Source organism: Anolis sagrei, chromosome 1 (genome assembly GCF_037176765.1).
Source record: "Anolis sagrei isolate rAnoSag1 chromosome 1, rAnoSag1.mat, whole genome shotgun sequence".
Taxonomy (NCBI): domain Eukaryota; kingdom Metazoa; phylum Chordata; class Lepidosauria; order Squamata; family Dactyloidae; genus Anolis; species Anolis sagrei.
Genome location: NC_090021.1, coordinates 53,587,538 through 53,612,695, shown reverse-complemented (window position 1 = coordinate 53,612,695; position 25,158 = coordinate 53,587,538). Strand labels below are relative to the sequence as shown.

Below are 25,158 nucleotides of genomic sequence, written 5' to 3'. Positions count from 1 at the left end.
ATTTTCACTGTGTGTAAAATGGTGAGGTTACAAGAGATTGATATGTTGGCAGTAGCTGTAATTATTGCATTCTCTATTCAATAATTACATAGCTATAATTATTACAACTTCTTAAAATTGAGTCTCAGATGGTAATTCTTTAGCTCTTGGCAAAATATTTTTATTGAAATCATTCTATTTTAAATTCTCAAATTAGGTTTACTTTATCCAAGAACGTTATTGCTTTTATATTTTGAATAGCTTTCCTGATGAAGCTAAATTTTGTTCCAGAAAGAAAGCTCAGTAACAGGAATTAGTAGAAATTCTGATATAGAAACTGAAGCAGTTCAAATTTTAAAACTCTGTATGATAATGCTAGCTGTTGCTCTGTTGATTGGCATTTGCTTTAAACTTGCTAAGTTCAAGAAGACATACACTCTTGTTTGGACTCAGACTTTTAGCCTAGGCCTGGCTGAAACTGGAACATACAGTTTTATAGAGCACAAAGACTTAATTCTGCCTCTAATAATTTCCATGTGGTTTGAACTTGACATCTAGGTATGCTAAACATTGTATGAGAATGTTAGGCTACCTGGGTAAATGTTTTTGTAGATATGTACAGAAAATACTCCAGGTACTTATTTGAACATAATACAACTTTTTCTATCCACATGATAACGCTCATGTCCTTTTGTGCTCTGTTACATCTATAATTGTCCTCTGCATTTTGTGTTGTTTCATGGGTATTTGTAGCTATTTACTTCGGATTTCATGTATATTATCCTTAAATAAGGACAGTGTCTTTTTCATCAACCTTTTTTTTTAAAAAAAATGAAGCTCAGTTGTATAAATTATAAATATCAGATTTGGGGATAGAATACAACTGCAAGGGACAAGTAATGGCTAAAATGTTGCCAGATTTTGTAATCGTAGAGTTGCTTTATTTTAAGGTAAACAGCAACATTGTTAATGCAGTTTATTCATATTAAAGTCTTTATTTCAAGTGTCCTTAGTAAAAGTAGCTGCTAGGTAAGTATATAGTCTTCTTATGTCTATTCAATATATAGATTAAACAGCCTTTATCTGGAATTTCAAAATCCAAAATGCTCTGAAATCCAAAATTGTCTACATGAGTAGCTGGGAATAGTGACACTGTAGCTTTCTGACGATTCAGTATACACAAGCTGTTTCATGCACACCATTTTTACAAATATTGTATATAAAATGTATTTGGAACATACATTAAGTTTGTGTTTAGACCTGGGTCCCATCTCCCAAGATACACAGTATTCCAAAATCCCAGGAAAAATATCAAAACATTTATGGTCCCAACTAGTTTAGATAAAAGATACTCAATTTGTAATTAATGTTTTAATGTCAATGGTATGGAATTTCCTTGATGAAAAGTGTGTGTGGTTGTTACTGAGACTGACATGTAGGCATTACTGAAAATCTTGTATTGGCGCTTCCTTTAGTACATGATAAAAATGAGCTTTATTCATGGATTGAGCAGTGTACATATTGCAATATGCCTGTGTGACCGCACATAAGATTGTTCATTAGTGCTTACCCTGTTGCAAATAAACTATAACAAGCAATGAGACTTAATATGCTGAGTAACAAGCAGAGAGAAGAACTATGCCGTCATTTCTTGAAAAATAACGGCTTTCTGTCTTTGAAAAGTTTTTTTTTCTGAAGTTAAAATCTTTCAAAAAGGTTCTCACAATATTAATGACTTTTGAATTGTAAAACAAAGGTGCTGCCACAACTAAATGTCTTCATATTGTCCACAATCTCAGCTATGGATTGATTACTTTGGGTTTTTTTCCTCTTTATGGAAATCCTGAAAATAAAAATCAGTATATAAATACTGGAAAAATAAAATGTATAAAAGCATGAAGAATGTTCTCATAGGATTAGAATCCTTCATAAAATGTTAGTTTGTGTTTATGTCCGGCTGTATGATTTATGTCCATGACTTGGTTCAGACTCATGTCATCAAGATCTGTTGCCTATTTTCTTTTGCTGTTTAATATTTTTTCATGTGATATAGGATCATGGAAATATGTTTTTGTACAATATTGCAGTTTAGTTTCTCTGAAAGGAGATTAAAATCTTAATTCTAATGTAAATCCTGCTTGAAATACAATGTGCTTAAACAAGCTTTTTAAATTTTTAATACATTGATATTGTTAGATTGGAAATAAAAAAGTGAAAATAATATGGGTGATTGTTTAAATAATTATAGAATCAACGTTGGAGGAGGCCATAAGGGCCATCCCGTACTACCCCATCCTGCCATGCAGAAAAGCACATTCAACAGATGGCCATCCCGCATCTGCTTAAAAACCTCCAGAAGAGACTCCACTACCATTTGAATTAGCATATTCCATTGCCAAACAGCTCTTACCATTAGGAAGTTCTTCCGAATGTTTAGGCGAGCATGTGCATAAGTTAAAAGCTCATTCTTTCTGTACTTAACCATGTGCCATATGTATATATATGGCTTCCTGTCAACTTATTGCTTTTTTCCGAATGAAGCGGAGAGTGTTTGAGGACCAGGACATCCGTAGGGATACCAAGGTGCTTGTTTATAAAGCAGTTATTGTCCTTTCAACCCTGCGAGGCATGGACTGTCTACAGATGTCACATGCAACTCCTGGAACGATTCCATCAGCGCTGCCTCCGGAAAATCGTGCAAATCTCTTGGGAAGACAAGCAGACAAATGACAGCGTGCTGGAAGAAGCAAAGGCCACCAGCATTGAAGCGATGGTCCTGGACCGGCCACGTTGTCCGGATGCCCAACCACCAACTCCCAAAGCAGTTGCTCTACTCCGAACTCAAGAACAGAAAACAGAATGTTGGCGGAAAGGAAAAGAGATTTAAAGATGGGCTCAAGGCCAACCTTAAAAACTGTGGCATAGACACTGAGAACTGGGAAGCTCTGGCCCTCGAGCGCTCCAGCTGGAGGTCAGCTGTGACCAGCAGTGCTGTAGAATTTGAAGAGGCACGAATGGAGGGCGAAAGAGAGAAATGTGCCAAGGTGCATCAAGCCAACCCTGACCGGGACTGCCTTCCACCTTGAATGCCCTCACTTTGGGAGAACATGCAGATCAAGAATAGGGATCCACAGTCACCTACGTACCCACTGCCAATACACTGATCTTCGAAGACTATCCTACTCAGAGAACAAGGAATCGCCTAAGAATTGCGAGCAGAATAGGCCAAAGGCCTTGTAAAAGTACAACTCCCAGGATTCCATAGCATTGAGCCATGGCAGTGTAAGTGGTGTCAAACAGTGTATATAGATCAGGCCTGGGCAAATTTGGGCTCTCCAGGGGTTTTGGACTTCAACTCCCACCATTCCCAACAGCCTCAGGCCCCTTCCTTTTCCCCCTGGGGTTTTGGACTTCAACTCCCACCATTCCCAACAGCCTCAGGCCCCTTCCTTTTCCCCCTGGGGTTTTGGACTTCAACTCCCACCATTCCCAACAGCCTCAGGCCCCTTCCTTTTCCCCCTGGGGTTTTGGACTTCAACTCCCACCATTCCCAACAGCCTCAGGCCCCTTCCTTTTCCCCCTGGGGTTTTGGACTTCAACTCCCACCATTCCCAACAGCCTCAGGCCCCTTCCTTTTCCCCCTGGGGTTTTGGACTTCAACTCCCACCATTCCCAACAGCCTCAGGCCCCTTCCTTTTCCCCCTGGGGGAGAATGGTGGGAGTTGAAGTCCAAACCCCTGGAGGGCTGAATTTCTCCTCCCATTTGCACCCTCCTAAAGTAATATCCCTTTAAGGCAAGCCACGCTGAGACTCTTCCCCCATTCTCTTTTAGCGCTCCTACGTCACTGATTGACAGCCCCGCTGAAAAATGGACCAATGGAAGCCCGCCGCTGTAACTATGGCAATGTAGCCCGCCTCCGCAGCGATTGGTCCGTTCCTCTCTTCAGCTCTGGCGCATGCGTCCTTTTCATTCACTTCCTTGCCTGTCGCAACGTTGACTAGCTCTGAGACAGAGTATAGCGTCACTTCCTGCTCTGTCCCGGGACCGACCAATTACACGTCAGCTATTTCATTTCCCACCTCATCTCCATGGTGACAGGAAGGGCCCACCTTTTCCGGCCCCTTTGGGGAGCCGCTTGTCCCTCAACATGGTGAGTTTCCTTATTTTCAGCTCAAAACTGGGGGGCCCTCATGGCCTCGGATGGGGCGATTGTACGCATGCGTTAACTGAGATTGCCTCTATGCTAAGTGATGGGCTGTTTAGTATGGCTGAGATGTGGAATGTGGTTTACCTTTCCCAGGGACCTTCTGGTTTTCTCAGTCCTTGCTTTCCCATGGTCTGAAAAAAGGCGTTTTAGGAAAGGATTGAAGCTGATACTACTTCTTATGCAATGAATGAATGAATTAATTCATATACTAGATCCAGACCATGAGGGAGAGAAAAAAACAGAAATTGTTAACATATTGAGCCTCCCTTCTTGATGTTTTGGGGTTTTTGTATCAATGTACATAATGTCTACGCTGTAGAATTAATGCAGCTTGACACCACTTTAAACTGCAATATCTCAGTGTTATGGAATCATGGGAGTTGTAATTTGACAATGTTTTTAGCCTTTTCCGACCAATAGTACTTGTGCCTCACCAAACTACAACTCCCGTGACTCCATAGCATTGGGCCATGTCAATTCTGCCGTGTAGACGGACCCTTGGAGAGGGAATCCAAGCCTCAGCACTACAAGTATTTGTTTCATATACGTCTTAATGCCTGAGAGGAGACATGATAGCCATGTATAAGTATGTGATTTTATATTATATTGACAAGTCATGCTACCCCTCTATTCCGCTTTGGTTAGACCACACCTGGAATATTGTGTCCAATTCTGGGCACCACAATTCAAGAGAGATATTGACAAGCTGGAATGTGTCCAGTGGAGGGTGACTAAAATGATCAAGGGTCTGGAGAACAAGCCCTATGAGGAGCAGCTTAAAGAACTGGGCATGTTTAGCCTGCAGAAGAGAAGGCTGAGAGGAGACATTATAGCCTTGTATAGGAGGAATTGCACTGCTTAGCCGGTATTGCACCACCTGACATCCGCCGGGAAGTAGCAGCCAATAGTGAAAGGACCAAGGCAGAGACATCTCCAGCTCATCCCGTTTGGGTATCAGCCAGCACGCCAACGACTTAAATCTAGACATAGTTTTCTAAGATCTACAGAGACACTCGCTGGAACACCTCAGCAAGCGAGAGTCCAAAAGTGGCAGGCTCAAACCCAGCACTTCAACCAATGGCTGATACCAAATGAGAGACTCCCTCCTGGGCACACAGAAGACTGGGCGACTTGGAAGGCATTGAACAGACTGCGCTCTGGCACCACGAGATGCAGAGCCAACCTTCAGAAATGGGGCTACAAAGTAGAATCCTCGACATGCGAGTGCGGAGAAGAGCAAACCACTGACCACCTGCTGCAATGCAACCTGAGCCCTGCTACATGCACAATGGAGGACCTTTTTGCAGCAACACCGGAAGCACTCCAAGTGGCCAGATACTGGTCAAAGGACATTTAACCAGCTACCAAACTCACAAGTTGTGTATTTTTCTGTTTGTTTGCTTTGTTCTGTTAGAAATGTAATATAATGGACTGGCTGCTCTGACACGACAAATAAAATAAAATAAGCCTTGTATAAGTATGTGAGAGGAAGTCATAGGGAGTAGGGAGCAAGCTTGTTTTCTGCTGCCCTGAATACTAGGACGTGGAACAATGGCTTCAAACTACAAGAAAGAAGATTCCATCTGAACATTAGGAAGAACTTCCTTACTGTGAGCGCTGTTCAGCAGTGGAACTCTTTGCCCCAGAGTGTGGTGGAGGCTCCTTTTTTGGAGACTTTTAAACAGGCTGGATGGCCATCTGTCAGGGGTGATTTGAATGCAATTTTCCTGCTTCTTGGCAGGGGGTTGGACTGGATGGCCCATGAGATCTCTTTCAACTCTATGATTGTATGATTCTATGAAACTAATTTTATACAATATTTTAAATAAGTGTATATATGAAACAAAGTTTATGTACACTGAACCACCAGAAGGAAATTGTGTCATTGCCTCAGCCAACTTATGTATTACAATTTTGGAGTATTTTGGAATTCTGGATAAAGGATGTTCAACCTGTATTGTAAATTGCCGTGATGTCTGTGTATCTGTTGATGGATTGTGTTTCTTCAATGAACTTAAAATGGCCTGTGTAGTTGTTCTTCTAACTCCATCCTCTCCACAACTCTATGAGACAGAGTAGCATCAGGGAGGATATTGACAAGCTGGAACATGTCCAGAGAAGGGCAGCCAAAATGATCCAAGGTCTAGAAGTCAAGCCCTATGAGGAATGGCTGAGGGAGCTGGGTATGTTTAGCTTGGAGAAAAGAAGCCTGAGAGGATACATGATAGCCATGTTTAAGTATCTAAAAGGATGCCCCATTGAGGAGGAAACAAGCCTTTTTTGCTACTTTGGAGATTAGGTGCCATTCCAGACAGGCTCTATATCCCAGAATTGGATTACAGGTTTTCTGCTTTAAACTGGATTATATGAGTTCTCACTGCCAGATAATTTGGGATAAACAGAAAACCTGGGATCAGATCCTGGGATATAGGGCCTTTCTGGAGCAATGGATTCAAATTACAGGAAAAAAGATTCCACCTAAATACTAGAAAGAATGTCCTGACAGTAAGATGTATTCAGCAGTGCAATATGCTGCCTCAGTGTCCTTAGCTAGAGGTTTTCAAGCAGAGTCTGGATAGCCCTCTGTCTGGAGTGCTTTGACTGTGTGATCCTTTATAGCATGGGGTTGGAGTGGGTGGCCTTCAAGGTTTCTTCCAACATTGTGATTCTTTGTATTTCCTGCCTTTAGTGTAGAGTTGAAATTGGAACTTCCCAATTCCACTCCAACACTGATCACATTATGTAAAGGTTTAAGAAGTAATACATTTCTGCACATCAAACTACAAGAGCACATCAGGATGGACTAGGAGAGCAGAAAGTTTTCAACCTTTGTAAAGAATCCTATGTTTATTTTTTTCTCATCTGTGATGTTCAAGATGGGGGTGGCGTCTCTAATCAAGTTACCATCTGTCAGTATGAATGGCTTTATAAGTTTATGAAAATAAATACATTACATAATCAGATCTTTAGAGAACAATGTAGGTTAAAAATAACTTGAGTAAAAGTTGAAACATATCCTGTTGTATTTCTGTGTGTTATGTTACTGTTAAAGACACTTAAGCTTGTTTGCATCTGCTTTAGGTTCATATGTATTCACTTACCTGAACAACTGCCATGCTATTTACAAATGCCCTTTTACGAGCTGGTCAGAGCGTGGGCACATCATCCCTGCTACTTGATGAATTTTCTTGATGGATTACTATGGAATTGTAAATGTTACATAATGAGTCTTATTTTTGGTTTAAATGTGGATCTGCGAGGGTTTTGGATGGGATAATTATTTGTTTTGTGTTTTTCTTTTGTACAGCATTGAATGTTTGCTGACTTTGTTGTTCACCACTCTGAGTCCCTTCGGAGAGATAGGACAGTATATAAATAAAGTTTTATTATTTATTTATTATTACTTTTGTGACAGTTGTATTTTGTTTGTGATCAGAAACCAAGCTCAATTTTGAAAACTCAGTTGTAAATAAATTAACAAATGTTACTCGTCTTTTTTTGTTCAAAGTGTTACTCTTGTTTTGTTTTTGTTCACAGGGAACAATATACTTGTTTCGCAAGTCTCAGAGATCTCTGCTTGGCAAGTTGACACAGGAATTTAGATCAGTAGCATCTGATCGGAGGGTGAGAATGTTTTTTAAATATATGTAACAGAAAAGAAAGTATCACATTTAGTAACATGTGTATCTGTTGAGAAATTGCTTTGAACATGTAAGTTTTAAGCAAAGATTTGTTGTCGAAGGCTTTCATGGCTGGAATCACTAGGTTCTTGGGTTTTTTTCGGGCTATATGGCCATGTTCTAGAGGCATTTCTCCTGACGTTTCGCCTGCATCTATGGCAAGCATCCTCAGAGGTGAGGTCTGTTGGAACTGTTGTGTTCCAACAGACCTCACCTCTGAGGATGCTTGCTATAGATGCAGGCGAAACGTCAGGAGAAATGCCTCTAGAACATGGCCATATAGCCCGAAAAAAACCACAAGAACCTAAAGATTTGTTGTTATTTGACTAAAGTCATGTTGATTTATGAGGCCCTATGAATGAGAAACTTCCAAGATACCCACACCTTGCATGCCCTTCTCGGGTTATCCAAACTGACGGCCATTGCTTCCATATCAGGTTTAATTTAAATTTGTGGGGCATGCATCTATTTTTCTTCATTATTTATGGAGGAGTATATGATATTAATTTTGGTTACATGTTCTCTCTCTATCATTCCAGTTAATTGCTCTGGTTATGCTATTACTTGTTTTAGCAATATCTACTCAGATGGCAGTTGAGTTAGAATCAGTATTTATGCCTAGGTAGATGTTCAAGGGATTGGTTTATGGACTAATACAATCATTGCTCCAAGGTTAATGACGTCTTTGATGGGGACCACTGCTGTGTGTTCCTTACATTTTAAACCAGCGTCGAACCAGAAGTCCTAGCTTGAATGGAACAGGGGATTTTGGTGCATTACAAGGCTTGCAAGCTGTTTTTACTAACCTGGCCTGTGATGGAAAGTGGAAAGCACATGTGACTGCAACACTTGTCTGTAGTTTTGTAAATTATAGTTTTTGGAAGCTTGGACAATACATATGCCCCAGAAGATACACCATTGCTCTTTTTGAGACCCACAAGGGCTTAGAGCTGATAGTGGTCAATATTTGCGTACATGTCTACATCTCAGGGTGCTTTTTTCTTCTTCTAATACAGTGTTTAATTCTTTTTCAAACTTACTTTAATTATTGTCATTTACAGTCCTGGAAAATCTTGCTGTTTGGTGCAGTAAACGTAGTATGTACTGGTTTCCTTCTCATGTGGTGCAGTTCTACAAACAGCATAGGTATGTTTCTGTTTCTACATACACAGGCTTATGTAAATTGATTATAGAATTCATAAAATGAGCTGCCCTTGGCTTGTAACATAGTTAGGCAATCAAGATAATAATTAAATGAGTGTAGATCTGTGAGCATCATATGAGATTAAGCAGTATCTTTCTGTAGGTTTTTCTTCTCATAAGATACTATGGATCATGTGATATTTTCTTGTGTCATTTCTTCCTTGATTTCCCTTGAGTTTAATAGGACAACAAGATTAATTAACCTATGTTCCTTAAAGCTTTGTCTTGTTTTTTTTTGCCTTATTTGAATGAGGGTTGACAATCTCACTGGCACTGTTTGTGCTCCAAGTTTTTGGAAATTTCTAGGAGTTGGCTGTTGCAGTATGCCTCCAACACTGCAGTTGAATTTCTCAACATCAGAAATGTGCAAAGAGAAGATCCAGCATGGTATAGGGCAGTGGTTCTCAACCTGTGGGTCCTCAGATGTTTCAGCCATCAACTCCTTGAAATCCTAACAGCTGGTAAACGGGCTGGGATTTCTGGGAATTGTAGGCCAAAACACCTGGGAACTCACAGGCTGAGAACCACTGCTATAGGGTATTTATTACTGAGGCAAGTTGATTGTAACATTTTCAACTATTTTTATTTTCATCTCAAGGTGAATAGATCATAATAAAGTTCAGGGATGGATGATGTGTGACTTTCCAGTTATTGCTGGGCCACAGTTCTCACTATCCCATATTATATAGGCTAAAGCAGTCGCAGTCCAGCAACACTGGAGAAACTGCTAGCCAGATAAAAGATTGCTTTAATCTATGTGTTGCTTTTTTGCACATCTCCCCTTCCCCTAGCTGGAGTGAATGGGTTAATTTCCCCCTATCTGCTGTGATCTTGGCAAAAATCTCAAATCTGTATGCACACATGGCAGCTTATACCCATGAGACCTTTTGTTTAAAATGCAGTGGAATAGAAGTGGGACTGAAGAGTAGAGGTGACTGGTGGGTCAAGACAGGAGAAATGGATTTTGAGCAGGAGAGACACGGAAAGAAGGCAATGGGGGAAGAGCTTGTATCTCAGATTTGATATCAGCATTTTGGTCTTGGAAGAAGGATGGCTAAGGCCATCCTCAGACAGCAGAGGTACAGATTCTGAGAAATTGAAGGACTCAGATGTAAGAAAGGTACTAATGCTTTGTGATGGGAACAATGCTTTTAAAATGTTTAAAACTATTACAATGTAACTTGTGTCTATAAAAAAATATCTTTAAAACAAATGTGCTTATTATGTAGGAAGTGGTATATAGCCTAATGAAATGTTTACCCTTAAAAATAACCCACATCTCTTTTTGCACAAGAGAAGCTGTCAATTGATCATTTCTACAAGAGTAATCTTTAGGTAATCTTCTTTCCACAGCTTTAACTGCATATACCTACCTAACAATATTCGATCTGTTCAGGTATGCTTACTTATTAAATTTCTGAATATGAGAAATGTATATGATGTGTTCATACCCTGTTATCCAAAACCATAGGTAGTGGTTAACATCTTTTACTTATTACATGTAAGTGAAACCCAGGTGATGCATCAGGTTAAACTGCTGAGCTTCTGAACTTGCTGACCAAAAGGTCAACGGTTCGAATCTGGGGAATGGGGTGAACTCCCACTGTTAGTTCCAGTTTCTGTCAATCTAGCAGTTCGAAAACATGCAAATGTATGGTACCATTTCTGTGGGTAAGGTACCGTTTCTGTGGGTAAGGGTGCTCCATGCAGTCATGCTGGCCACATGACCTAGGAGGCATCTACGGGCAATGCTGGCTCTTTGGCTTAGAAATGGAAATGAGCACACACACACCTCACCCCCAGAGTTGGACACAACTAGACTTAATGTCAAGGGGAAACCTTTAACTTTCCCTTACATGTAAGTATGAAATTTCATAGGCTAACAGTGGTATCATATACTGTACATGCCTATATGGAATTACATCCTATTGTGTTCAAGGAGTTTATTCTTCTTCAAAGCGAGTGGACATAGAATTTCAGCCTAAATGTATTTTTGGTATCTGACATGAGATTGCAAAACTTTCTCAAGCTTTTTTCCGAGATAACCTAAAAAGAAAGCTCTGGGGTTTTCAGGAAGAGAGAATACAGCATGTTGCTAAATTGAGTACAATTAAGAGAAAGTTAAGAATCTGTAAGCTACAGTGACTTCTGTATAACTTTCTAAAACAGGTGCTTGGGGAGCATGCAGCCCATAGGTTTCATATAATAGCAAAACTCATTTTGAGGCCCTTAACATCTCCACATTTTTCAAAACGTTGGATGTCACTTTAAAAACAACCTCTTCAAGTTTAAAATAAGCTTAAAACATGGAAACGTTGCTTTCCGTGCCCTATAGACTTTTCAAATTGTAACCTTTTTTCATGGGAGGCAGGAGGGATAAGGACACTCCCCTAAGATTCTTCACAGGGGTCAGTCGCATCCACCAAATTATTGACCATAGAGCAGCATTACGTAAGCAGGTGAGAGGGACTCTGGCCTATTCCAGTTTACTTCTTAGTGTGAGAATTCATAGTGGAAAAAGAAATAGGTACTTTCTTTTCTTGGAAAACTCCGTGTTTATTTATTTATTTATATTTGTAGATTTATCAGTCAAAATGTATAAATGTACAACCTTTCTTCTTTTTACAATATCTTAGTCAAAAGATTATACCCTATCTTATACAAATCAGCAGTAAAAAAGAATCAAACGCACCTTAAGTGTGCTTCTTATCTGTATTTAACTTTCCTTAATTATAACTTATGCTACATATATCCATACTACACCTCAGGGTGTATTGATAGGAGCTCTGCAAGTTGGAATGAGAGGGTTCAGGAAAGTAAACAAATCTGTGTTATGTATACTGATAGATATGGGGGCAAAAAAATCAATTCAAAATTAATCCAAAAATGTAAATAAATTTTGGGGGGCTTCTGGGGGTCCTGAAATCACAGTTAAGGGTTGCAAGGGCCACATGTAACTCTGGGGCCATACTTTGTCCAGCCATTCCTTAAGAAATTCTAAGTCCTGCCAAAGGAAATCATTTGAATGTTACATTTAGCATTTTGAAAATTGGGAATTCATCTGAATTTTAACTAGCTGGATCTTCTTTTAATGTTCACTTGAAACTTGCTTTGTTTCTTTAGCTTAATAACTTGCTTGATAAGTTATTGGGTGATGATGAAAAAGCCTTCCCCAGCCTATTCATTTGGGTAAGTTTGCAAAATATGTTGATACTTTGAGTGACTTTCATTTCCTTAAAGAATGAGAAAAGTGTTTAATAGTTCTTGGAGGTTTTTTAAGGGAAAGTCTATTTATGAATCCATGCCAGATTTTTACAAAATACTTTAGCTAACTGTAAGAAAGCTAGAACCTGCATACCAAAATAGCATTGTATTCAAGGCTTAGTGCTAGCCTTGTTTTATAGCCTTGGCTATGGGATTTTGAACAGAGATTTTCATATCTACATTTGGTCCTCCACCTCCACAGATTCTTCATTCAAGGGGTCAAATACCCATTGCTTGAAAATATGTTTTTTAAAAGTGAGTCCCTATTTTGTAATTTTATATAAGGAACATTATATTACTATGCCAGCATATATATTGAGATCTCAGCATCCATGGATTTTTGAATCCTTATGGGGGTCTGTAGCCTAACCCCAGCAGGTACCAATTGTGTATAATTCACTAAATCACTCCTAGCACAAAGTTTGGTCTTTATATTATTTACTTTTTAATTAGAGAGTCAAGGGTAATATTATTCAGTCTCATATTTAATCAAATATTAACAAATCATCTTTTTAATGGGATTTACTTTCTGCTAAATGTTCTTACCTGTTCATGTTTATTTCTCAAATTTCAGGTTTGAGAGATTTGAAGTCTTAGCAGTATTTGCCTCAACAGTTCTGGCACAGCTTGGGGCACTTTTTATACTAAAAGAAAGGTAGGAATATCTGCTACAATAGTTTTTCTTGCAATTGTTACAAACAATAATGTGATGATTTATTAGCAGCAATCCAGTACTGGGATCTACACATTTGATGTGACTAATATATTTCTTAAAATAAATGTGTGCTGACTTTAAAAATGATTCTCTTGTCTTGTAGTGCCGAGAGATTTCTGGAACAACCAGAGATTCACACGTAAGTGCTTTTAATATACAGATATGTGAACTTAAATGTTGTAGGAATAAAATAGCATAATCAAAACAGGGTTGATTTTACATAATGTTACACTATGTAATACTATATAGAGATATAAATGACATTTATGCTGCCTTCAGGTCAGTCGCAAAAATGTGTTTAGATTAATATTCCAGATTGTGTCTAAATAGAAATCAGTTCAAACAATTAGTTAATAATCTGATTTTAAAATGTTGCAGCAGAGAATTTTGAGTTCATTGATATAACTGAATCTGACTTTCTTGTATTTAAGCTTTTAGAATATGATGAATACATAGATAAAGAAGTTAAAAATGTTAACAGGTTAGATCTGATTAAAAAGAAATTGAATAGGGCTGAAATATGGTATGTGGGGGATACTATAACTGTCTAATGTAACTCACTATAGTACCTTGTTATCATATTAAGGCACATTAATTAATTTCATTACTCCTTTTAGGGGTCGATTGTTGGTTGGCACCTTTGTGGCACTCTCTTTCAACTTGTTTACAATGCTATCTATTAGAAACAAACCTTTTGCTTATGTCTCTGAAGGTACGTAGTAAGTAAATAAGGGGGGGGGGACATAAAAGGAGTGAATATTTGTATGTTCAAAATGTTGTTTACTAGTCAATAATTATCGTTGTCACCAAAACTTTTTTTATTCACAATTTGCCTAAAGGTGTCAGGGGTAAAGGATGAATGTTCTCTGGTTAGCATTTCATTTTGTTGAATGTTAGAAATGTCAGAAGACTTCTCTGCTTGAAACTGGGACTTCCATGTTTGTCTGAATGTTGCTACAAATGAATGCTAAATCACTGCAATTTCTTTGGTCCTGCTCATCAGAGAGCTTGTGGCACTTGTATGTGCAAAGTAGAATTGTGGATAGGTCTGAAAAGTGGTTCTTCATATTAATAAACTATTTCCTGATATTTCTAAGAAACACTCATAGAATCTCTTAAATTTAGACTGTTTATACACAGTTTTTTGGGCAGTGTTGCCACATGTGGGAAAATACCAACAACAGTGGAGTAGCGTTTGAAATTATTTATCAGTATTCACATATTTTGATTTAAATGTATTTTGATGTGGAGGCTTTCCATAATGAAGAATATAAATTATATTATAGAACCAATTGTAGAGACAACTCAGAGGGTAGTTAAAATAGAATAGATTTTTGAAGTTAAGACAGCTGCCCCATAAGTGTTTTGAAACATCTTTGATGTATTTTCAGTTAATGGATGACTCCTTACAAAGTTTACCTCAGGATGGGCGGTAATGTGTGAAACCTGATGAATTTGATACTATAAACATTTCCTAGCTTTTAGTATGTTTGAATTTTTGACTTGGTTTTATTCTAAGATGCCATTGATTGTAAGATGCATAGTAATATCAGCACTGCCAACAGAAGAAAAAGCTATATATACCGTATATATATGTACCTGTTATTGTAGGAGTCACCTCATTTTTAGTGATGTTTATATAGGGGAAAGTGCATCTTAGAACTGAAGAAATACTCTTGCAAATGTATAGTTCTGCAGCTTTCTATCTGTTCGACTGAGAAAATTTGTCCTCCCCAACCAAGTAAAAAGTAACAAAAATGGGTGAAGAAGAGATGCTAAAGTGTATATTGTTAAGATTAATAAAATATTATTTTGAACATAACTTGATATAGATTTCTAGTAATGTTAGGTTCACAACTGTGAGGTATTAATTTTTCATGGTTACACATCCCCCTTTTTTGTAGCTGCAAGTACAAGTTGGCTTCAGGAGCATGTTGCAGATCTCAGTAGGAGGTAAGATTGAGAATGAGAGTATAATTATGTAATTTGCAGGGCTTTGAATCTCCCAGGCTTTGGCTCAGATCTGCCTTTCCTGCCTTCTCATTTGAGAGCCAGAGGTTTTATAATCATAGTGGCTCTCACAATGAACCTTGCTGGCATGATATTTTAACTTTCTGTACTTTCCTGTAAGATTAGTAGCTAAGCACAGTTGTAGTGCATTTTCAAGACAAGATATGAAACATCTATTGTGTTGCTAAAATCTAAAATACTAGGTTTGAGTATTTTAGTCTAGTTATGAGGAATAATTTGGAAACTAGATTGACTCATAAAACAAACTGCTGTAGACTTCAGTTTGGCCTCTGGAGTGAGAGTTCCCTAGAAAATGTTGTGGTCAGCAAATAAATCAAAAGTGCCCGAGGGAAAAAAAGCAAGCTCGAATGTATGCAACACATGTTCCTACAATATATTCCTCCTGCAATATTTTGAAATATCCTTCTCTGAAACTAGGTATAAAGTTTCTGTCTCTTGGCACATTTAAAGTGTTTTAGAGAGAACTTGGACCTTGAGAATTTCCAAGTGTGGGCAAAAGGGAAATGCTCCTTTCCCATACAGTCATATGAAACTACATTGCAGTCATTACACTGCTATTTTTTTTTAGCCCAACATTATCCCTTGGAACAAGTACCAGCATTCCTGGATCTCAGACTACTTCTTAAATAATGTATTTCTCAATTTTTGATGGAACGAGTCTCAAAGCAGCTATTAGGAGACTTCAAAATACACATGTACATAACTATACATATGTATACACAGCCCAGCAACCATTAGTCTTTTACCCAGTGAGACTGCAGTGTACTTCTCTGGAGTCTCAGAGGAAATGGCTCTTTGATCCAAAACCCTTTTTTCTGGCAAGGGAGGGGATTAGCTAGAGATGCCAAGGATTGCTCTCTGTGTTGTGGAATTTCTGGGATGACCATTTGATCATATCATTTACAAAAGTTTAAAGTATTTTTTACATCTGGAAGCCATTAATGGAGGTTGCATGAATCGCTAGTAAATAGGTTTTCTGAAGCCAGGAAATACTTGAGTTGTTGCTTAACTATTCAGAAGCTTAAATATTATCCTTGGTAATATTACCTTAAAGGCCCTGGTAGCTTGAAAAATAACAATCAGATTAGAGAGAGATAATAACAATTTTGCTCCTGAATTTTTCAGATGGTTGAACTGCTCTAGTTGGAAATTCTCCAGATACTTATATTCCTCCATCTGCTGTAATATAATAACTAGGCACATAATTCTTCTGAGTTTATTTCCCTTCTTTGGAGAGAGCAAGTATAAAACTCATCACTATATAATACATGGGGCATGTGGTTGTTTATCTAGCAGTCGCCATTACTAATTATATCACTTGTTGTTTTCTTCTAGTTTGTGTGGTATCATTCCTGGTTTGAGCAGCATCTTTCTTCCACGCATGAATCCTTTCGTCTTGATTGACCTTGCTGGGGCTTTAGCTCTCTGCATTACATACATGCTAATCGAAATTAAGTAAGTGCATCTATATTTGACATAATATTAAAAGATATTTATTAGGGGAGAAAAGATGCCCCCTCTAATATTGTGTTTGTTTCTTTCAGTAATTACTTTGCTGTTGATACTGCCTCTGCAGTAGCCATTGCCTTGATGACGTTTGGGACCATGTATCCCATGAGTGTCTACAGTGGGAAAGTGTTGCTTCAGGTAAGAGAACAAGGGAAGCCATTTGCAGTGGTGTTTTACAGTTTGCCCAATATTCCCAGCACCTTCTTACTTCAACAACAGAACAAGAAAGTGCTGGGGAAATTCATAGACATAGACTCTCTTGTTTTGTGAAATGTACAAAATGGATCTCAGAAAATCAAGGACGATACAGGAACACCATTTCCTGTCCATGTAGACAATATTATGATGATTTACTATTTAAGAACTTGGTCCTGAGAGATGCTTTGCATATTTTAAGGAAACTGTACAAAAATAGGCACTTGAAAGAGTTTGTAGGTTTGTTTGATCTCTTGAGAGTTTATTTGGTTGGCCTAGCTTCTAGCTTTCTACCATCTGTTATCTTAACTATATAAACTTGATGCAGAAGATGCAGTTAAAGGTAAAGGTTTCCCCTGACATTAAGTCTAGTCAAGTCTGACTCTGGAAGGTGGTGTTCATCTCCCATTTCTAAGCCGAAGAGCCAGCGTTGTCCATAGACACCTCTGAGGTCATGTGGCCAGCATGACTGCATGGAGCACCGTTACCTTCCCGCAGAAGCGATACCTATTTATCTACTCACATTTGCATGTTTTTGAACAGCTAGGTTGGCAGAAGCTGGGGCTAATGGCAGGAGCTCACCCTGCACCTCGGATTGAACCATCAACCTTTTGGTCAGCACGTTTAGTAGCTCAGGAGTTTAACCTATTGTGCCACCAGGGGGCCACTGGAAGATGCAGAGAGGCTGTTCATTCCTAAGAGTGAATTTCCAAGTTGATAAATGAATAAGAGTGTATGTAAAACAAAAAGCAGAGGCCACAAAAGGTGATACCCTTATTGGCTAACCAAAATGTATTAAAAGTGTAATGCAAGTTTTCAAACCTCCATTAGTTAAGATGTTAAAAAATCATTTAGAGAAAGAGGAAGTGCCAGTGTTGGAGCCACCTTTTATTTCAGATATTGCTGTTGGTTTGGAGACAAAAATGAGAGACAGTAAAAAATTAAAGTCCATTAGCAGCAGAAAGGTAACTGCTATTGGGATCCAGGATGTGCCCTTTTTATTGTGTTTCAATTTGCTGTATGGACAACACAGCCATACCTTGAATACGTTTCCAAGAGTTTATTTAGTCACCTTATGATAGGAAGTTATTCTTCAGAAAACTGAAAATGCTGGCAGCAAATCCTGATTGGACTAATAGCAGCTGCTTTTCTCCCCAGGGCCTCATTTAATAATAAATTTCAAAAAAAGCTTGTTTTTAAAAATTACATTCAAAAAAGAAGATACAATTTCAATTCACCACAATTAGGAAATGTTTTTAACAGATTTTAATAGTTTTGTGATTTGAATTGTTTACAATCCATTCCATTTTAATGTTAATATTTTGTTGGTTTGAAATCGTGATTTGTATTGTTTTTAGTGTTGTGAGCTGCTTTGAGTCATATTTTAGAGACTCAAAGGGTTTAAAGAGTACTTTGTGCTTTTCCTGCATGGTAGGGAGTTGGACTTGATGGCCCAGATGTCTCTTCCAATGCTATGATTTTATAGGAGAGGAAAGCAGAATACAAATAAATATAATATTATTATTAATAATTACTATTATTATTGTTTCATTTGGTTTTGGCTGAGTTGTAATTTAGAAACAATAACCCAGCGACTTTGAGCCTCAAAAGAACAACCTATCAGCTCATTCTCTGCCATTTGGTATATTTTAATTTGATATATCAACAAGGATGCTGTTCACAAACTGCCGCCCACTGAGTACTTTCTCTGGCAAAACTCTATTTGGACAATATGTCTTGTCTTTTCCCTCCCACTCAAGCCGTGTGAAACAACCAGATGGTTCCCAGATACCTTAATTGCTCATGTTTTAGCAGCACTGTAATAGCCGAGTGTTACAATGTATTGTCCTTTGTGTTGCATTGCTCTTATCTCTGGTATGTGGAGCTAGTTTTAAAAATAGTTTGGATCAGGAATGGAAATCACGTGGATCCCTAAATTGTTCAGGACCTGCCTGTCTTCGTGACTGCATCTTCCCTTACAAACCTGCACGATCTTTAAGATCTTCTGGGGAGGCTTTTCTCTCGCTCCCATCCTTGTTACAAGCACGGTTGGTGCGGTCGAGTGAGAGGGCCTTCTTGGTGGTGGACCCCCAGCTCTGGAACTCCCTCCCCAGGGAGATTATCTAAGACCACCCTGTCCATCTTCCACAAAGATCTAAAAATGTGGATGTTCCGCTGTGCTTTTGACTAGACAATCCCTCAGGTAATCTTGGCCCCAACCATGACCCAAAATCTCGTCCTCGCACTTTACTACTGTTCTGTACTCAGAGTAATAATGCTCCATCTTACATTGCCCTCTATTCCTAATGTTGCCATTTGACTTATGCACTTTATCTATTTTCACGATTGATTTGCACCAGTCTTCCAACCTGTGCCCAGAAATTGACTATTATTGCAGGTTCATTGGTTGTTGGTTAGATGCATGCTCTTATATTCTGCTATAATGTTGTTTTATTCTGTTGTTTATGTATTTTAGTGTGTTATATTTTAACTATGTTTGATAGGGCTAATCCCCATGTAAGCCACCCCGAGTCCCTCTGGGGAGATGAAGGCGGGGTATAAAAATAAAGTTAATAATTTTATTTAATAATAATAAATCCCTCAAAGAGCACAGGGCCGCCTCCTGCACTTTCTCTGGGCCCTGGTTTGAAGGGTTCAAATTGCTCATCCTAAAAGACTTCCAAAGCAGTGAGTCTCCACCAGAGCTATAATGAGGGCTTGCTTTAGTGCAGTAGTTCTCAATCTGTGGATCCCCAGGTGTTTTGGCCTGCAACTCCTCGAAATCCCAGCCAGTTTATCATCTGTTAGGATTTCTGGGAATTGAAGGCCAAAACATCTGGGGACCCACAGATTGAGAAGCACTGCTTTTGTGAGTATGTTCTTTTTGTTTCTCACTCCCAGTAGGAGTAAACCAGTCATTTTCAGTTCTCAAAAATGCTTGCAATTTACATTTTGAGAGATTAGTTGGCTTGTGGATGGCCTGGTGGCTTAGAAGCTTCAGTAGGAGAGAATGCCACTCCCTGGATGTATACAAAATACACAACACTGATTCTGTAATGGTGGTCTCTTTTAAAGCCCGAAATGGCTTGGGACCAGGTTATTTGAAAGACTACTTCCGTCTGCATGAACTTGTCTATGCTGACATGCCTTCCAAGAGGTGTGCTAAAAACAGTAGGCTTTTTGGGGTGGGCCTCCCCTGGCTCATCCTAAATAGGCCTCAAAAACTTGGATGTTCTAGCCTGCCTTTCAGTAAATGAATATCTTTTTGTAATAAATTGGAGCTTTTAGTACTGTTATCACTTTACTGGTATAATACTATCACTTAAGTGGTATAAAAAAACTCCAGTAAATTGGAGCTTTTAGGACTGCTATCTTCACTTAGTTAATTGGTTTTCTGTGCCAGAAGGCATTTGGGGGAAAATGAGGAGCATGTTGCTGGGAAGGTTGTGAGTAGGATTCTGGAGGGATTGGCAGTTTTAAACATAATTGTAATTGCATTTATTATATCTTAACTGTATTTTAAAATATGTCCATGGCACAAATATTTTATTCTATTTATGAATTATTTATTTATTTGCATTTGCCATTTTTAAATTTATAGGGTTGTAAATGTGAGCCCTTGTGAGTCCCCATGGATAGAAAGATGTGGTAGAAATCAAGTAAACAAATAATAAATAAATTGTTGTGTTTAATTGTTTGGTATCAACTATCGGGGGTGTTTTGAATGCGATTATACTGCTTCTTCGCAGGGGATGGGACTGGATGACCCACAGGGTCTCTTCCAACTCTGTGATTCTATCTTGACAAGGCTTTGCTCTAAAAAGCAATTTAAAAGTATTTCAAGAAAAATAATGTAGAAAACAAAGCTGGTCTTAAAATAATATACATATTTTTAATTTCTTTTTCCCCAGACAACACCACCTCATGTGATTGGACAGCTAGATAAACTTATAAGAGAGGTAAATAAATGTGTTTGTATGAAATGCTTCTAGGCATGTTTGGGTAATGAGCCCCACTGGGCCATGGGGTATAAGAGGGTCCTCATCCTGTGATTTTGACAGAAACCCCCCACAAGACTATATGGTACTGATAGTAATAGTAGTCCTCATCTCATGGGATATGGTTCTGGAAGAAGGTTGGTCATGGCTGGAGGATCTGAAGGGGCATTTGAGATCTGCTCTATAGAAGCTGTGAAAATATTTGCATGTGGAATGCTATTTCTGCGTGGTCTAAATCTTGCTTTTTAAAAAAGTACAAGATCGAACATAAGTTCTAATACACATAGAATGTTTTGCTTTAAAACTAGATAAATGGTATCAGCTTCAATGCCAAAAGGTCATGATATAAATGTGTTCTGATCTTCAGTTATAATCCCCTAGAAATCTATCTTGGTCCAGTTATTGACAGTTTGTAGAAAATATACATGCTTTGTTGGAGTCAGGAAATCAAAAGGACTGCTGTAAATATTTACTAGTAATTCAAAATTACATATAAATTTTAAATTAATTCAATATGTACCTTAATATATATGTTAAAGGTAAAGGCTTCCCCTTGATGTTAAGTCTAGTCGGGTCTGACTCTGGGGGGTGGTGCTCATTTCCATATGTAAGCCTAAGAGCCAGCGTTGTCCATAGAAACCTCCAAGGCCATGTGGCCAGCATGACTGCGTGGAGTGCCGTTACCTGCCTGCCAAGGCGGTACCTATTGATCTACTCATATTTGCATGTTTTTGAACTGCTGGGTTGGCAGAAGCTGGGGCTAACAGCGGGAGCTCACCCCGCTCCCTGGATTTGAATAGCTGGTCAGCAAGTTCAGCTAACCAAAATGCACAAAACATATAATGCAAGTTTTCAAACCTCCATTCGTTAAGATGTTAAAAATTATTTAGAGAAAGAGGAAGTGCCAGTGTTGGAGCCACATTTTGTATCAGATATTGCTTTTGATTTGGAGACAAAGATAAGGAACAGTAACATTTTGAAGTCCATTAGCAGCAGAAAGGTAACTGCTATTGAGATCCAGGGTGTGCCTGTTTTATTATGTTTCAGTTTGCTGTATGGACAACACAGCCATACCTTGAATATGTTTTCAAGAGTTTATTTAGTCACCTTATAAGGATAGGATATATACTCTTAAGTATATATGTTACGCATGTTTATATTGGAAAGTTCACAGATTTCAAAGTGGCTTAAGTAAGCTTGGCTATTTATAAAACCCTAGTGAATTATTAAAGAAATTTCAGTGTTTATTGTTTGTCCTGATCTAGGTTTCTACATTGGATGGCGTCTTAGAAGTTCGAAATGAACACTTCTGGACATTGGGGTTTGGCTCATTGGTATGCACCTTTTTCTTATGTCATATTCTTTAAAAAGTATCATGAATTAATCAGTCACTTAATAAGTCCAATAAGTCCTATTGCGAACAATATGCTAAATCTTTCAGATCATTACATAATTCCCATGCTGCCAATAATTTCTTGTCTAGGCCAGGGTTACATTTGCAATTTTTTGACTTCAAGTCATTTCTGACCAATGGCAACCATAAGTTACACCTGTCATAGGGTTTTCTTAGCAAGATTAGTTCAGAGGCGGTTTGCTGTTCCCTTTTCTCAGAATGAGAGAGTATGACTTCCTTTTCAAGGTCAGGCAGTGGGTTTCTGGGGCTGAGTGGAGATTCAAACCCTGGTCTCCGTAGTCATCGTCCAACACTCAAAACATTTGACCATGCTGGCACATACGAAATATGCTTCACTTGCAGAGACCATTATCCCGGCTGCATAGTATGTAAATGTTACTTACCAGAAGTTCATGAACCTTTTCTTTGCTTTCTAGGCTGGATCAGTCCATGTGAGAATTCGAAGAGATGCCAATGAACAAATGGTTCTTGCTCATGTGACCAATCGATTATGTACATTAGTGTCTACTTTGACAGTTCAGATATTCAAGGACGACTGGATCAGGCCTGCCTTGACCACCGGACCTATTGCGAACAATATGCTGAATCTTTCAGATCATTACATAATTCCCATGCCGCCTCTAAAGCTTGCGGAAAACTCTAGCCCTTCCACATCCACTCCAGCTAAAGTAAGCAGCCCCCCTCCTGAATTCTCTTTTAATACTCCTGGCAAAAATGTGAACCCGGTCATTCTGGCAAACACTCAAACAAGGCCTTATGGACTTGGCTTCAACCGCGGGACTGTACCGTACAGCAGCGTCTTCGCTTCAGGATTGGGAGTGCCAGCAATAGGGGCGACCCAGGGATTCAGGACTGGTCTGATAAATGCCCCCCACAGATACGGAACTGGCACGCGGGGTCAGTCCAGACCTTAATAAACTATTTCTTGTATTTATTGTTTGAATTTATTTTTCATCTATTTTATCACTTATTTTTCTATAGGACCATTCAATTTTTTAAGGTGTATGGAATCCAAAAACTCAAGAAAATGTGTGCTCTGATTTAGTCTATGATGATTATAACTCCTTGACTGTGAATTGATTTGCTCCTTGTCACTTTCTAGCTTGGCAATGAGTGACCTGCTTCATATTTTTATTGCTTTTTTTGTAATTGACTATGGCACAATATATGAACGAGTCTCCTGAAATTTTTTTACCAAAGGAGTGTGTGAGCAAGTTGGTGATCAACTTAGGCAGAAAAAATGAAATGCAAAGATACAGAATGGGTGATGCATGGCTCGAGAGAAGTACGTGTGAAAAAGATCTTGGACTCCTCATGGACAACTAGTTAAACATGAGCCAACAATGTGATGCAGCAAAAAAAGCCAATGGGATTTTGGCCTGCATAAATATGAGTCTAGTGTCTAGATCCAGGGAAGTCATGCTACCCCTCTCTTCTGCCTTAGACCACCTCTGGAATACTGTGTCCTATTCTGGGCACCACAATTGAAGGGAGATGTTGACAAGCTGGAATGTGTCCAGCGGAGGGCAACTAAAATGATCAAGGGTCTGGAGAACAAGCCCTATGAGGAGCGGCTTAAAGAGGCTGAGAGGAGACATGATGGCCATGTATAAATATGTGAGGGGAAGTTATAGGGAGATGGGAGCAAGCTTGTTTTCTGCTGCCCTGGAGACTAGGACACAGAACAATGGCTTCAAACTACAAGACAGGAGATTCCATCTGAACATTAAGAAGAACTTCTTGACTGTGAGAGCGGTTCAGCAGTGGAACTCTCTGCCCTGGAGTGTGGTGGAGGCTCCTTTGGAGGCTTTTAAACAGAGGCTGGATGGCCTTCTGGAGGGGTGCTTTGAATGCAATTTTCCTGCTTCTTGGCAGGCAGTTGGATTGGGTGGCCCATGAGGTCTCTTCCAACTCTATGATTCTATCAATGAAAGAATTCTCTGTGAACGAAAATTTCTTGATCCTTTTTCTATAATATTGGTGCCTCTGATGTAATCAAACAACCATTTTTTAAAAAGATGTTTTCATAAAACTAGGTCTCTTGGAGGTCCAGGGGATACTGTTGGAAGTCTGTTTGACGTTCAAGGAGCCCCCCCCCCTCCCCCCGGAAGGATTGAGAAAGGCAGGGTACAAATATCTGAAATAATAACATACAAGAGTTTGTCAGCTATTTTGTGGTTGTAACTATTGCAGATTAGTGTTTATTCTATCTTTTTGATGGTATTCTGGGAAATAAAATACCACCTAGAGTGCTGCTTTTAAGCTATTGTCAACCCTGTGTGAAGTGTACAGTGGGAGAGCATAGGTATGAACAACCAAAACTTTGATCATCCTACTAGTCTCCTGACATTTGTGGAAACAATAACTTTAACATCAGAACACAGTTGCTTTTAAAGCCAAAATGACTTGAGATCCGGTTGTTTCAAAGACCACCTCCATCTATAATTTAACATGTAACTTGAAAGCAGGTATTGGGAACAAAATTACACATTTTGCTTTGACCCGTGGATAAGTAGAGGATAAAGATTAGGGACATATAGCAAACACATATTTTCTTCTCTCTTTTGAAATGCCTAGTGGGAACAAACCTAGGAAAATATAAAGAAAATTAGACTGCTTTGAATGCAATTGTCCTGCTTCTTGGCAGGGGTTTGGACTGGATGGCCCTCTTCCAATTCTATGATTCTAACTCGGTGATTCTGGCCATGAAAGCCTTTGACAACACATCTTCCCGTTGTGCTTCAAAAAGGTCTCAGTCAAGAAAAGCAGGGCTGTGGGGAGGAATTTCAGGATCTTTCCTACATAGACAGGTACGCACACATTTCTACATAGCCTTATTGGACAGATCTACCATTCAGTATATGACAAATAGAGGTTGTTGTGGTTGTCCATCTGTTTCCAGGATGGGACATCTTAGTTCAGTAGTAACTGGATACAGTGTGCTGTCACTAGCAGGTAGTTG

At 38.9% G+C, this 25,158-nt stretch overlaps 1 protein-coding gene across 1 annotated transcript; it reads left to right on the top strand.

Annotated features, from left to right (window-relative positions):
• Nucleotides 1-4,001: 4,001 nt before the first annotated feature.
• Nucleotides 4,002-23,126, top strand: SLC30A6 (solute carrier family 30 member 6). The gene is made up of 14 exons (XM_060753960.2): nt 4,002-4,130; nt 7,725-7,811; nt 8,929-9,013; nt 10,424-10,466; nt 12,194-12,259; nt 12,909-12,989; nt 13,153-13,188; nt 13,667-13,761; nt 14,954-15,002; nt 16,416-16,535; nt 16,625-16,727; nt 20,696-20,743; nt 22,048-22,116; nt 22,613-23,126. Exons 1-14 carry the CDS (start codon nt 4,128-4,130, stop codon nt 23,108-23,110), a joined length of 1,383 nt encoding a protein of 460 aa, XP_060609943.2. The 5' UTR covers nt 4,002-4,127; the 3' UTR covers nt 23,111-23,126.
• Nucleotides 23,127-25,158: the final 2,032 nt, after the last annotated feature.